The following is a 16,448-nucleotide window of genomic DNA, read 5'->3' as shown; positions in this document are numbered from 1 at the left end:
GATTAGTGGAAAGAAACCTGGTTTTTTAGTCAGATGTTCTAGGTTCTAATCTCAGTCCTTAACTACATTATACAAATTTTCTCTCTAGTTCTTAGTTTCCACATTTATATAGTCATAAGATTGGATGAGATGATTTCCCGGGCTTCTTCCAGCTTTAGGGATATGAAAACTTCAGCAGAAGCTAAGTTATGATTAGTCATGAAGAATGGAGAAAAATTTTCTCTTCCCTCCATCCTTTGTTACACCTATTTCCTTGGTGGTGACTGTATTAATAAACTTAGTACCTCAGATATTCTAGCCCTTGCTGGCAAATCTTTTCTGAGTTCCAGTGCCCAGAGGACAAATTTAAGCTGTCTGTGAGCCCCAGATTATCAGAGAGAATTGAGGGAGAAAGTGCTTGCTTTGGGTGGCTGCATAAAGGGGTGAGGCATGCAAAAATGTGGGTGCTGGGAAAAGGGGGAAGAGAGCAGCTCCCCAAGTGCTGGTTGTGCACATTTGCATGCCACATCTTCACCAATACTGTTCTGGCCACTATGCCCAAGTGCTATCTGTTCTTACATATGGATATAGATAAGGATATGGATATAACATACATATAAAGATATACTTATATATCTATACTTACATATGTGTAAGTTCCTGCTGACTAGATTAATTCAATATGGTCTTTTTGCCCCTAAGCAATAGCGATCTCCATTTTTAATGTATTTATTTCCAGGAAGAAAAAATGCACTTATCACATTAAAGACTAAAGGGTAGCCAAAAGAATTGTAACCAAGGTTGAGCAACCATGGCTTTTTCCATAACTTATAGATTTTAGGGGGGCCAGTGCCAACAATCATAGGCACTAGGGGAGCAGTCTGTTCTCAGGATACAATCCCCAATACTACCTCCCCCATACCCAGGCAAAGGTAATCTTTTATACCCTTCACACAAATACCTCTAGATCCTACCACCACTCCTCCACCTTATACCTAAGCCCATAGTGACTTTCCCATTCTCCCCAAGAAATCCCCAAGCTAGCCCAGCCCATAGGAACATCCAGACACAGGGTGAATGCTGATGAAATTTATTAACTGAAAAAGAAACACAGGCTTGGCATATGTCTGAGACAGTTGAATAATTCTATCCAGGGATGGGTTCAAGGATAGGAAAGCTCACCCAAGGTTAAGGGAAGGCAAGTCCTTTGAAGCAATGAGTTTCAGTTAAAAAGTCTTTAGCCAATCTGGGTTAAGAGGAAGTAGTGGTTAAAGTCTGTCCACAAAGTCTCTGGATCAGGAATAAGAGAACAGGGAAAAAATGTTGAATCATGTTGGACCTTGGAGGGTAAAATGGTTTTCAGCCTGTGGTACATATGCACAAGTCCTATCAAAACTTGGGGAATTTTTGCTTTCTTGATACCAGTCTGGAAAATGCTTGCTGGTACCTGAAACTGGCCTGGGTGGTTTAGTTGCCAGATGAAGCAGAAGCAGAGGCAGATGCAGAGGCAGATGCCAATTCATCTTGGAGGGCCTCATTATACTGGGACACCCAGCTTGAAGGCTCCCGATTCTGAATCTTTGCCACAAAGCGAAGAACTTGCATCTTGCTTGTCTCATGGGCAGCTCTGGGTCCCCAGAGGAATTCATATTCAGGAGGCTCGGAATGGGGGACTCGAATATACTCCAAATATTTCTGGCGAACAAACTCATCCTTGACAAGCTTCTTGACATCCCCAAAGGTCTTATGTCTTTTCTCTGGATCAACCCGAAGCTTCTTGAGGACATCCCAGACCAGAGACTCCCTGGCCGAGTTGCCCTTCATGAAGATGAGGCTCAGGATCACCATGAGGAGCCCCATCTTGGCCACGCCTTCATCAGCCTTCATACCATCCCCCTCCAGGCGCTCCAGCTTGTTGATGAGGATGTAGGCATGGTGCTTACGGTCAATTTCTGTGAGCTGCAGGCCGAAGACCTCCTCCAGAGTTTGGCCAGCACGCTCGATGATCACAGAAGCCATGTCCTTGTAGTCTTGCAGGACGGTCTTCACCATGTCTGCTCGACGGATGGGCACTTTTTTCTGGTCTTTCACTAGCAGGAACTGCACTAGCTCATTCACCTTCTGCTGGATCTGGGCCTCAGTGCGCTTGGCTGGCTTCTTTTGGGCCTGGGAGGAGGTGGAGGATGACGAGGAGGTGGAGGGCATCGGTGGGGTAGCGGAAGGCCCGGGCTCCTCACACCCCTCCTCCTCCATGACGTCATCTACCTGGGAGGGGCCAGCCTGGGCCAAGGCCTGAGCTAGGGCCTCCACGTGAGCCTGGCTAAAGCCAAGGCCACCGCCCCCGCTACTGGTGCTGGGGCCGCTGGTTTCGCGGCTCCCGCTGGGACCGTCACCCCCGCCGCTGGTGCTGGGGCCGCTAGTACCGCCATCGTCGTAGCTGCCGCCGCCGCCGCCGCTAGTGCTCGCGCGGGGAAGGCCTCGGCCCTTCTTTTTCTGCGACATGCCGATCCCCCTCGGAACGAACCCCGGGAGAGGCCTCTTTCAGTCCGGACACAGCGGGATCGATCAGGGCCGCTGTCTGCCTCTAGCCAACACGCCCACTCACGAAAGCCACGGACTGACCGATGGACGGACGACAGAACCTGTACAATCCCTCTCAGGCAGACCCTGACTGGCAGCGCGCCCACGCAAGGCCCGGGAACGTGCACGCCCCTGCGCTCTTGCGTGAGGTGAGGAGGGGGTTCGAGGAAAAGAGTCTCAGGCCAAGTGCGGTGAGGGGCGGAGCAGCAGTGGCGGTGGCAAAAAAAACCCAACAACAACAAAAAAACGAGAAAGAGGCTGGATGCGCGGCCCTTCGCTTTTCCCCTCCCCCGCCCCGTTCCCAGCCCCAAACGAGGCTTCTTTGCAGTGTCTCGCGGGAGTACCCGCTACTTATCATATTCTGTTTTCTAATCATTTCCTTCTATTTAAGAGGCTGAAGCGTGGTAAAGAGGGCCTTGGTGAAATCTCCCAGAGTGAAACGTTCTTGGAGCACGCACCTGCGCCGGCTGCAGCCTGGCAGACAGCTGGGAACAGACTCAGGCTTAGTTAGGCCTTTGGTTTCCTCCTCCTCTGGCGTCCAGGCCGGCCTTTTCCTTGGACTGAAACCAAGGGAAATATTTACATATGAAAAGCACTCTGGTACTAGAGAGAGTCCCGGGGGTCTGGTGGGAAAAAGGAATAGCTTTTTTAGGTCAGAGAGGGGAAAGGAGTTCTCCAGCTTTTACGTGCCTCAGTTTCCTCATCCATTAAAAGAGGGTACCAGATGAGGTCACAGCCCCCTTTCTAATATCTGTGACTTTGGGGGGGCAGCTGGGTGGCTCATCTCAGATACATCCTGACTCCGGGACCCTGGTCAAGTCACTTAACCTCCGGTGCCTAACCCTTACTGCTCTTCTGTCTTGAATACACAGTACTGATTCCAAGGTAGAAGGTATGAAATTTAAAAAAAAAAAAAAACCAACCAATGACTTTAGATACATCATTAACACTTTTGTGTCTCAGTTTCCTCATCTGTAAAATGAAGGTGTTAATGAGATGAACTTTGATTTAATAAACTTATTTCTATAATCATAATTGCCTGGTTACTTTGTTGGTCATTCAGAAGATTTGGGTTCAAGTCCTTTCAAAATATTCAAAACATTACTTCCCATCTGTTTAGAAACATGGTATCCTTCTCTGGATTTGTGGGAACTCACAATAAGGAAAGCCAGTACCTGGGGACAAAACCATCTAAGAGACCATCTGAAATCTGTGCATTAAACGGCTGGTAGTGTGGGACTGTCACAGCAAATAATGTACACTCTTCTTGGAGGCTAGTGAATCTCAATCAAGTACAGCCTCCAGCCATTGTCAGAGGCCTGTAGAGCCTGACCCTGCAGGGTCTATTGTTTGGGGGGAAACTGCTGGTACTCCAAGTGGTATACTTCCTGTGAGACTGAGAACTGTCACTATGCCACCTTTCACTGCAGAGATTGTGGCAAACCATGCTATTGATATGAATGGCCTGCTCTTGGCTTCCGGCAACTGCAGCATGGTTCTGCAATCACAAGAAGCTTGGCAACAGCAGTTTATCAAGAAAACGTTAAGTGCTTTCTTTACAGAAGAGCAAATATTGCCAGAAGCTCAAACCTGAGAAACTCTGGGAATTATCCTTAATGATCCCAACTCAATCCATGATCAACTGTGGTTCACCTAAATACTGACAACATGACATTTGGTGTCTCAAGCTTACCAAGAACAGATCTAAGCAATGTCACCCTGACTCAAAAATGGAAAGTTTTTAAAATCAATAATCATAAGAAAAAATGTTCTAAATACCTTCTGATTAGAGAAATGCAAATCAAAATAACTCTGAGGTACCATTTTATACCTAGCAGATAGGTCAATATGACAATAAAGGAAAATAATAAACGTTGGAGGAAATGTGACAAAAATGGACACTAATGCATTTCTGGTGGAGTTGTGAATTGATCCAACCATTCCGGAAGCTAATTTGCAATTATGCCCAAAGGACTATAAAAGAATGCATGTCCTTTGACCCAGCAATACCACTACTAAGTTTGTATCCCTAAGAGATTTTAAAAAATGGGAAAGGATCTGTTTGTACAAAAATATTTTTAGCTGTGCTTTTTGTGGTGGCCAAAAATTGGAAACCGAGGGGATATCCATCAATCGGGGAATGGCTAAACAAATTGTGGTATATGATGGTGATGAAATACTATTGTGCTATAAAGAATGATGAACTGCTTGAATTCTATATGAACTGGAAAGAACTACATGAACTGATGCAGAGTGAAATAAGCAGAACCAGGAGAACATTGTACACAGAAAGCGAAACATTGTGGGATGACCAAATGTGAAAGACTTTGCTACTAATAGCAATGCAATGATCCAGGATAACTTTGAGGGACTTTATGAGAAGAAATGCTACCCACATCTAGAGAAAGAACCGTGAGAGTAGAAATCCAAAGAAAACATATGATTTATCACTTATTTATATGGGTATAGGATTTGGGGTTTGGGTTTTAAAAGACTACTCTATTACAAAAATGAACAATATGGAAATAGGATTTGAGTGATAATGTATGCATAACCCAGTGAAATTGCTTGTCAGCTCTGGGAGGGAGGAAAGAAGAGGAGAGGGAGACAACAAGAATCATGTAACCATAGAAAAAAATTAAAAAATTAAAAAAGGAAAGTTTTGACCCTAATAAGGGTTAGATAATAATAATTAGAACCTTGTCTGACTGAGCCCTGGAGGATGGGGCACTATGCCCTGTGCTTCTGTATTTGCTGACATTTTCATATCTCAAGTTAAATTTTTATGCCTCCAGCAAGACTTGCTACCAATAATACTTGATGTTATTGAACAATTCATGCCACACAATTTTGGTAATCTAAGAGATAATAGTATATTGCTTCCGTGATTCACTGCTGGCTGGAGTATATACCAACATCCACAATATGCCTGAGAATTGTCTTAGTTGAGCTACCAGATCTGCACTCATGAGCCGCAATGTGATCGCTTGTACTCTGTTTTAGCATCCAGATTTCCCATGGCATCTGCTGTGAAGGAAGCATCTTCAGGACTGGGAAAATTCAATGATAGCTCTTCTCATTGTAGAGGACCATTGGTACTAATGGTTCTTGTCAGATATTCTATCTATTTCAAGAGTTTGGTGTGGGCATCTTCCACAAGAAAATGAAGGCAAAACTCTCTCTACTGAGTATTTGTAGAGGATCGCCACAATCGTGATAGAGTCGATGCTCTCCTCAGAGGGTGTCTTCGGACCTAGGAAGGGCCTGACCTTCATGCAGAGCCTACTGATCATGAGAATGGTAGTTTCATGGCACGAATGGATCCCATAGTCATATGAACACAGGTTTTCAAGATCCAGCCAGGCAACCAGGTGAGCAGAGCCCTTATAGTGACGGTGAGGACATGGGTCTCTTCCCACTGCCTAATTCACCAGCATATGGACATCACCACCCCTTTAGCATGATGATGAGTAGCTCGCTATTACCCAATGTAATGACACCAGAGCTCTTAGGGCAGCAATAATGCAACCTCGATATCAATAACAGGAACTAACCATTAATTATCTCCTATTAACATCCCACTAAGCATTGTTTTTTTAAAAACTGCAATGCCGCTAGGTTTTGTGTAGAACTGTCTCACTGTCCAGGGATGCCTAATGATAATCAGTCATTAAATATTTATTAAGTGCCTGCTAAGCACTGGGGGCTCCAAAAAGAGGTCAGAGACAGCCCTTGCCCTCAAGGAGTTTAGAATCTAATGATACCATTTTGGTTTGATTTTTTTTTTTTTAAAGATTAGGAACTTTACAAACATTGATGTTTCCTAATGAAAAGAAAAGGAAGAATTTGGCAATGAATCTTTCTTACTTATAATTTGTTTTTCAAAGTAGATAATAAATTTAACACAGTATTTCAAACACTTCCCTGATTGTCTATGTCCTTTTCTGAAATGATACTTTCTTGGGTTTATAAGGTGTTACCTTAAAGATTTTTTATGCTCCTCTCATTCCCCTTCATAATTCTTTCCCTGCTCATCCCCCAAGATACCATTCTGTTTTAAGTAGCCTTCCGCAGTCTTACCTCCCCTTTTCTTTTTTCACTTTTGGTCCCAAGTCTCTCTCTTCTATAATTCCAACCCAAAGATGTTGGACTAAGCCCTTGACTTCTTTGGCCTTTAGTTTTCTTTATGTAAAAGGAGGAGACTTTATGTAAAAGGAGGTCTCAAAGGTCCCTTCCAAATCTAAAACTTGGGATCCCATTTCTCATATGTTATTTGACCAAAATCCTAGCAAATGCTTAATGACCATCATTTTCGTTAACTTTGATGTAAGATTTTGGGTAAGTTACTTAAACCCAATTCTTATAGATGCCTCATCTTTACAATGAATAGTAGTACTTGGCTTTGAATCCTGCCCCTGCTGTTGCTACCTCTCTGACCTTAGTCAAGTCCTTAACCTATCTATGCTTTAGTTTCCTCATGTGCAAAATTAAGCAATTGGACTAAATAATTTTTTTTTTAAACTCTTACTTTCTGTCTTAGAATCAATACTGTGTATTGGTTCCAAGACAGAAGAATGGTAAGGACTAGGCAATGGGGATTAAGTGACTTGCCCAGGGTCACACAGCTAGGAAGTGTCTGAGGCCAAATTTGAACCCAGGACCTCCCATCTCTGGGCCTAGCTCTCCATCCACTGAACCACCCAGCTGCCCCCTGGATTAAAAAATTTCTAAGGTCTCATTTAGCTCTAAATTTTGTAGTCTTAAGATGATATCATCTTAATTTGTTATGGCAGCTAAGTGGATAAGAAAGTTAAGCCTAGAGTCAGGAGGACCTGAATTCAAATGTGACTTCAGATGCCTCCTAACAGTGTGACTTTGGACAAGTCACTTAACCTCATTTGCCTAGTCCTTGCCCTTTCTGTCTTAGTCTTACTTGGACAGAAAGTTAGGGTTAAAAAAATAGATGCTATGATTTCCTTATTATTTATTATTAAAGTCTTTGTATTTGTGTGTATGTGTAGAGAAATACATAATTCCTCATTTTGTGATTATAGTTCTCTCAGCAATATTATTTTTTAAATTGTAGAAATGGTCCCATTTACTCTTCCCTATATCCCTCAGGAAACTGGAAATAAAAGTAGTTTGCCTCTAGTCTGACATTACCCACTAATGGCTCCTCATGATCTTATTAAGAGAACCACAGATTTAATATTTATTCATAGAGAAATAAGAAGAAGGAAGAAATTAAAACATTGTTTAGAAAATTAATAAAACACAAAGCTCAGATAAGACAATAGCTTTAAAATGCAACCAATTGTTACTCACAAGAACTCTGTGTCTCCTGTAGCATTAGGCAAGTAAGGCACATTTGGTCATTTCAGTGTTTTACAGGAATGAAGAATTTCTGCCTCTCTTAATGACATTGTAATAGATCTCTTTTTTGTATAAATTTGTAATGCATGCTTTAAGTTTTAGAGCAGGGTTTTGTAACCTTTTTTTTTGTAACCTAAAAGATCAACGAACTTTTTAAAGAAATATTTTGATAACTATTTTGATATAATTGTTTTTACTTTGTAATTTGTGTCTTATTTTATGTATTTAAATCTATTACTCAGAAAAAAGGGTCCCTATACTTTATTAAGACTGCCAAAGGGGTCCACGACATTAAAAAAAAAAAAGTGAAGAACTCTTGTTTTATAGGGAGACAGCTGGTTCAGTGGATAGAACTAGAGTTAGGAAGTCCCAAATTTGTGTCCTGCCTAGCTTTGTTTCCCAGGACAAATTACTTAAACTATCTAAAACTCAGTTTTCTCATCTGTAAAAATGGATAAAATATTAGCACTCACCTTTCAGAGTTATTGTGAGACTCAAATATAATAATATTTTGTGAAGTGCTTTGTATATCTCTTTAAAAGTTGGTTATTATGATTATTAAGACCAGATTTCATCATATAAAATGTAGGCAATAAACCTGGAACAAGGCTTTCTGGAAGAATGATCTAAATAAATAAACAACAATAATCGTAATAACACACTATACTTTTATAGGACCTTTCATCAGCGATCTCAAAGCACATTATTAACATTAACTCATTAATCCTCACAACACCCCTGAGAAGGAAGATTAAGTATTTAAAGTTGCAATGACTATTGACATCATTATCCTTCAAACAATTCCAAGCTGTAGCTGGTGTTCTTTGGGGAATCTTTTATAGGGACTTGAATCTTTTTGCCAATAGTGCTAAACAATGTTTTAATTTCTCCTCCTTTTCTTATTCCTCAATGAATCAAATATTAAGTTGGCTATACTCTAAATGGGGTCATCAAAGAGCAGTGGGTGGGTAATGTCAGACTTGGGGCAAATCACTTTTTTTTTTACAGTTTCCTCGTTGGAAAGCCAAGTCTCTCAAATTAAGCCCTGCTTTTATTTTTAAAATATGAGTGATGTTTATGACTTCAACCCTTATCTCTTTAGGTAAGGGCTGGAGAAGTTTCACTCTACATGCAGCATCCTGTTTGTTCTGATACCATTTAAATGTGAACAGTGTCCTTAATACCAAAGCATCTTAGCCTTGAGTACAATTGGTTTCATCGTCTACATGTAACTACACGCCAACTCTTGGGTTGTGTTATGCAGGTATAGTTCTATCTATAGATCCATGGAGCTGACACCACTTCAGTACCCCTGCTCAAGAAGAATTAGGTCACCTGAAATTTTAGGAAGAATTATCACCAGGTAGGTAGGGAAGTTCACAAAACCAAGACCCATTGCTTTGAGAGAGAAAAGTAGAAGTTCAACTGCTCATGGAAATTTGAAAGGATGTGAAATTGTGCTTTTATATGTTTGAGCACTATTTCTTTTTATTTTTTAAATTCAATTCAATTTGATTTTATTTTTTAGTTCCAAGTTTTCTCTCTCTTTCCTGATCTCTCCTACCCCTTGAGAAAACAAGAAAAAAAAAAAACCATTACAGATACAAATAGACATGTAAAGTAAATCTATACATTAAACCATGTTCCAAGAAAAAAAGCTATTTATTTCTTATATTAATGTTTTTTAGTTTTATATAGTTGATATTAATAAATATTAATATGGAGATATTTAAATCAAATATGGAGCAAACCTCTCATTAAATCCTAAATTGGAATTACATTTTTATTAAATGGAAGAAAGTCTTATACATTTTAATAAAGTAAAAACACAAAACAATATATTTGCTTTGTGTTCTATTGCGAATTTATGTCTGTAATTTTGAAGTTCTATTGTCTATTTTCTTATGTTTTTTAATCTTTTTTAGCATTTATATTGTTCTTATCCTTTTGATTTTCTTTTGTATGATTTCATGTTTTCCAATATTTTCTAGTCTTTATTGTTGTAGTTTTTAACTTATTTCATTACATCAACATGCCATAATTTATCACTCATATAGCTTGTTTGTTTTTTCTTTTTTTGCTATTACAACTAAAACTACCATAAATATGTTTGTACAAATGAGTCCCCTTTCTCCCCTTCATTTTAATGATAATTTTGGTGAAAAGTTCTAGCAATGGGATTGATCGCTTTTGTCTTGTCTATTGTGATTTTGCTTTCCCAAACAACTTCATTGCTCTGTAGTCTCAACTATAACATAATGGAGTTCCTCCTCATAGTTTTAATAAAATTTACTTTTCTCCTTTCTTTTGCTGTTTTTTGTGGATTTAAAGTTTAATACATGATATCTTAAAGTTGTTCGGATTTGTAGTTTCCTTGATTTTTTAAACATTGTCTGAAATGTTGATGCTTCCTTTCTAGTTTGTTTGCCCAGTCTCTCATTTAGATTATAAATTCCCACTTTTTTTTTTATCCAGTGTTCAAGATGTTTGGGTGTACAATGGATACACAGTGATTCCTGGACTGGCTATAGAGGAATTTATTATGGTGAGTGAGAGTGAGTGGGCTAGGGAATGAATGAATGACTTACAATATGCATACATATTTCGTATAGTAAGTGAGAGAAAGGATTTTTAAAAAATATATCTTGGAGGACTAAGAAGGATTGTAGTTTCTGAAAAGTATAGGCTAGCTTGATGATTTTTGAAAGCAAGGATCCTTCATTTATCCATCTATTCGTTTGTTCAAAGAATACTCAGATACAAAGGTAAATAAAGATGATTATTAATTCTTCATCTTGAAGGGGATTACAATTTAACCTGGGGGACATAATGATTATTATGTAATGTGATATGTATGAAATGCCAGGAGAGTAGTACAAAGAACCATAAGAGTTAAGAGTAGTGAGAGATCACTTGAGGTAGAGTTGATCAGGGAAGGCTTCATGAAAGAGGTGGTATTTGCATTTAATCTTGAGGGATGAAGAGGGTTTGGGTAGGCAAAAATAGAGGGGATGACATTTCAGACAGGGTGAGCATTAGCAGCAAAAGAATATTTAATGATAATCCTGTTTCCCTGTTCCTGTGTCTCTAGTCCAGGAGTTCTTAACTTTTTTTGTATCATGGACTTCTTTGGCAGGCTGGTAAAACTTATGGATATTTTCTCAAAGTAATCTCCTTAAATGCATAAAATAGTATATATAGGATTACAAAGAAAACCTGTTAGATTGAAATGAAAAAATATTTTTCCCTCCCAAATTCATCGACCCCCTGAAATCTCTCCACAATTTCCTTTGGGTATCCGTGGACCCCTGATAAAGAATCCTTGCTCTAGTATCCACAGCTGTGTTAAAATATCTTTGCTGCTTGCACTATTTTGGTCTTTATATTCTAGTTTTAATAACTCGATGCTTACCTTGCTCTTTGTAACCATGTTCCTACCTAGCTCCCTGTTTCCCTAGTAACCAGATTAATATATTTTTCTTGGTATTCTGATTCTGAGACATTATTGGTGACCCTGATGAGGGCTGGATAATAAAGGGTAATGTATGGTCATGCTGGTGGGGGTTGAAATGAAGCAGAGATGAAGGCCTGGAGGAGAGGAGCTCAGAGAGCTGTGAGCAAACATCATCGATGTAAATATTGTAGTCCATGATTAAAGAAGACAGGAAGAATGGAAAACTGGGTCGAATGCTACGTCATTAAAGAAAATGAAAGAAGTCAGTAAATGATAGTGACATAGATAGTCATCATGTGCTTTTGTTTATTAAATAGAGCAGGATGTCAAATGAGTTTATTAAAGTTAGGATAAATTTAATTTTGAAACTTGGAACATTTGGACCAAATGGAGGCCAAAGAGTCTTTCCAGGAATATTGAGCATATGTGGAAATAGCAGAGGAATTTTCTGAGGAATCCAGAGGAGGTAAAGGTTGTCATTTTGCATAAAAAAGATAAAAATTATTTTAGGATTAATGAAGTAGGAAATAAGCATTTATGAAGTGCTTACTATATTGCCAGGCATTTTACTAAGTGCTTTATAAATATTAATCTCAGGCTTCATAACAACCCTGTAAGGAGGGTGCTATTATTATTCCCATTTTACAAAAGAGGAACTTGTGGCAGATAGAGATTAAGTGATTTGCCCAAGATTTCACAACTATTAAGTATCTAAGGGATTTGAACTTTTTTTTCCTTGGTTCCAGTCCCAATGTTCTCTATCCACTAAGCTACTCCTTATTTCTAATAAGGAAACTAGAATGAATAAATAACAGAAAAAAGGAGAGATACAGGGAGCTAAGAATATCATTCTAATTTTAATAAAATTTAGAAGGCATCTCCAGTGGCTTATTGTAATCCTTGAATCAGATGTCCTATAGACATCTTAAACTCAGCATGCCCCCCAAAAGAACTCATCTTTCCTCCTCAAACCCTTCCCTCTTCTGAACTTCCTTCTTACTGTCCAGGGACCGCCATCTTCCTGGTCATCCAGGCTTGCCATGGTCGTTATCAACACCTCACTCTCATCGCCTATGTCTAATCTGTTCCCTAGTTCTGTTGATTTTACCTTTGTAACCTCTCTCCTATAAAACATCCCCATTTTTTTTAAATTTTAAACCCTTAACTTCTGTGCATTGACTTATAGGTGGAAGATTGGCAAGGGTAGGCAATGGGGGTCAAGTGACCTGCCCAGGGTCACACAGCTGGGAAGTATCTGAGGTCAAATTTGAACCTAGGACCTCCCATCTCTAGGCCTGGCTCTCAATCCACTGAGCTACCCAGCTGCCCCCCACCCCCTTTTTTTCTGTGACACAGGTGCCACCCTGGCACAGGCCCTCATTGGTCTATTACAATAACCTGGTGGAGAGTCTTGTTGTCTCAAACCTCTGCCCACCCTGGGCCATTCCTTTCTCATCTATAAAAGTGGGCTTCCTGAAAGTCAAGTGGGTTTCCTGAGGGAAGAGGCCATGGTTTGCCTTTTTTTGTATCCTCAGTGCTAAGAATATATATATATATATATATATATATATATATGTTTCTTGACTTGAAGGAGAAAAACAGATTTTGGGGAGTGTAGAGGGAATAAAGTGGAGAAAGAGCATTCAGAAAAGGAAAAAATAGGGGAGACACATTGAATACTGAGGGATCTCCCAGGTGAAGTTAGAAAGAGATAGACAAAAATTAGAAAGACAAATTACACCTCCCCAGAATATAATTAATGAATATGCAGCATAATGCATTTGAAGGCTATGAATAGAAAAGTGATGAGAGAAATAGTGATGTGGGAAGGAGAAAAAGACCAGTTGTCAGCTTAAAATGAATTTGATGGGGTAAACATTTTCAATGGTAATTTTAAAACAAATATGGGGTAGAAGAGGATAGGACTGGAGGCGAGGGTGAGAACTCTTGCCACAGCTTCAAGTTTTCTTTGAAGAAATCGACAAGATCTTGGGTAAAGATGGGAAAGTGGGGACGTGTTTGACATTAGGAGTCAAAAAGGAAGAAGAGTCATCTTGGGTTGTAGGTGGAGGGTTCAATCAGAGAAGCTGTTTTAGTAGAGAGAATGGCAAAGTTCAAGAGAGAAATTCATTGAGGTTTAGTAATTATAGCATATACAGTAAAAGATAATATCTACTCTATATTACATCATTATTAAATCTCAAGAATTTTAAACATAATTAACTTTTAATAACTCCTCAGATTTAATAATATAGTTATTGCATGGGAATTGTCTACAAATTAATATAAACCTATTTATTTAGGTTTACCAAGCAGGTAATAAAGTGTATTTAACTAAGGTGGTAAAACTCAACACACAAGGTATGTTATTATGTAGTTCACACAAGTTAAATGATCATTAAGTCCATTTAACGTGATGCCAACTAAAAGGATTCTTACTACATATAAACTTTGTTTCAGAGGACTTTTCCTGACCTAGAAGACTGGGGCATATTTTAGTGGAATTTTTCACTTTCTAACTTGTTGCCCTCCCCAAAGCAGAGATATAGACTTAGAAAGGAGACTGGAATTGATCTAGTCTCACCCCTTTATTTTGAATATGAGAAAGCAGAGGCTTGGAAAGATGTGAAATGGCTTATCCAAGGAAAGACACACTGAGCCAAGATTAGAATTTAGGTCTTTTAATCCTGAATCCATCTCTCATCCCAGGATGTTTTTTCCTGCCTTCCAGCCTGGTGACTTCCTATTTGACATTATCTATATAGTTACATATCTATATATCTATATCTATATCTATATCTATATTTATATCTATATCTATCTATATCTATATCTATATCTATATATCTATATATATATAGTTACTGACTTCACTTCTGAATATCTCCTTTAAAAGGTTTAAAGAACGAACGGTTTTATTTTCTGGTTAGTTATATCAAAAACAAAACAAAACAAAACCATATTGGACCCAGCGAGACAATGCCTACCAGGAAGCAGCGCTTCCCCAGAAGCCTTTACAATTTAAGCAATTTACAGCATACACCTTTTGTGAATCCCCAGTAAATACATCCCTTCTACACTGGCAGCCTTGGCTTTTCTCTCATTGTGTCATACCACCTATATTACTTTGCTTAAAACTCTCCTAAAACCTATCAGATGATGGTTCATGTTCTCATGTGCATTTCTCAGCTGTTGAAGCCTGTCTCAGTTCCTCTTCATAATATTTCTGATGTCTTCATAGATCCTGACATCAGACCAGTGATGTTTTCCCTTTCATAATAGTTTATATACTAAGGAGATTCAACTTAGTCTCTAAGGTCTCTCTCTAGTTATCTCTAAATCTAAGACCTTCTTTGATTTAAAGAAAAAAATATATATTTTAGCTGTGTTAAGAAGAATGTTCTTTAGTCTCTGATTGTGGAATAATCTCTTCAGTGTAAATACTTTACTTTTGTCTTCTGTTGTGAGGAAGATTATTTAGTAGATGGAGAGAAAAATTGAACTGAACTTTAGCTGAATTCTTTGAATTCCATTTTATAGGCTACCAGTAAGCAGTTCTCCTCTGTCCATCCAGTCTTCCCATTTATAACACATAGAGGCCATCTAAATTCCCAACTCATAACAGGAGAGAAAAAAGTGCTGAGGAGAAAAGAAAGAAGGATGAGATTTTATGGCAAGCCCCTTCTTGCCAAAGGGCCTCTTTTCCTGTGTTAGTTTATATAAAGAAGCAGGGCCTCAACTTCATTTCATCTTTAAATCTTGTAGCCTAGGAATGGGATGGAAAAAAATGTCATAGGTAGAAAGAACACTGCTGGTGCTCTTCAGCACCCAGGAATATGGGGCACATGGCTTTACCTTCCTGGCGGGCCTCTCTTTTCTTATGTATAAAATAAGGGGGTTAAGGTCTCTTCTAGATGAAAATCTATGATATTGGGAAAGTAAGTTAGCTTTTCTGTGGGGTTCATTATAAAATGGCTCTCCCAAGAGATTCATCAAAAATATATTAATAATTCAATAAAAGTGAAATGTTTCAATGTCATCTTCCATTTAGCCAAAGTCCTACCAGTTCAGCAGTTTGGGACATCTCTTTTTCATTATATATATATATATATATATATATATATATATATAACTACAAGAAAAAATGAAGTTTTTTGAGGGAAAATTGGCCTAAGTCAAAGAAATATCTTAGCAAAATGCTATATTTACATGACCAACAATTCTGTATATGCATTAGTTCACCTCTTCATTGTTTCCAGTCACTAGCGAATCTGGGAATAAGCTTGGGAGCCTAGGTCTGAAGGAAAAATGATCCCTTAATGTGGCTGAAATCCTTTATTTTTAGTTAAAGCTATAATAACATCAAGTAGGTAGAGCTACAGATATGGGCAGTGCAGAAAGTGGCTTCTTTGAGAACATTGCTGCACAGTCATGAAGCCAACCATTTTTAGTGATATCCTTTTTGCTTATAAATATATAAGCAAATTCAATAAAAAGAGTGTGGGGCAAGGATGAGAGACAGGAGGTCCTGGGTCTAAATGTGATTTCTGACACTTCCTAGCTGTGTGAACCTGGACAACTCGCTGAACCCCAACTCTTCTGCCTTAGAAATGATATTTAATAGTGACTCGAAGACCGAAGGTAAATGTTTTGTTTTTTTTTTAAACCCTTACCTTCTGTCTTGGATTCAATACTGTGTATTGGCTCCAAGGCAGAAGAGTAATAAGGGTAGGCAATGGGGGTCAAGTGACTTGCCCAGGGTCATACAACTTGCCCAGGGTCACACATGGTAAGTGTTTTTTAAAAAAAAAAAAGATGAAGAAGAAGCAGCTGGTGGTGAAATGGATAGAATGCCAGATAGTTTCTAAGTCCCAGTTCTAAAACTCTATGATTAGCTATGAAAAAAAAAACAACAAAAAACGGTCCTGAATTCAAATCTAACCTTAGACAACCTTAGCTTTGCAGTCCTGGACAGATCACCTAATGTCTGTGGACCTCAGTTTTACTCAACTGTAAAAAGGAACACCTGTCTCCTGTTGTAAGGATCAAAGGAGTGGATATT

General features: G+C 38.9%; 1 protein-coding gene across 1 annotated transcript; it reads right to left on the bottom strand.

Moving 5' to 3' along the window:
• Window positions 1-1,053: 1,053 nt before the first annotated feature.
• LOC123250702 (non-structural maintenance of chromosomes element 3 homolog) lies at window positions 1,054-3,656 on the bottom strand. The gene has a single exon (XM_044679914.1). The coding sequence runs from the start codon at window positions 2,479-2,481 to the stop codon at window positions 1,447-1,449; it is 1,035 nt and encodes a 344-aa protein (XP_044535849.1). The 5' UTR covers window positions 2,482-3,656; the 3' UTR covers window positions 1,054-1,446.
• Window positions 3,657-16,448: the final 12,792 nt, after the last annotated feature.

Source organism: Gracilinanus agilis, chromosome 5 (genome assembly GCF_016433145.1).
Source record: "Gracilinanus agilis isolate LMUSP501 chromosome 5, AgileGrace, whole genome shotgun sequence".
Taxonomy (NCBI): domain Eukaryota; kingdom Metazoa; phylum Chordata; class Mammalia; order Didelphimorphia; family Didelphidae; genus Gracilinanus; species Gracilinanus agilis.
The sequence above is the reverse complement of the archived record's forward strand: the minus strand, read 5'-3'. Positions and strand labels throughout refer to the sequence as shown.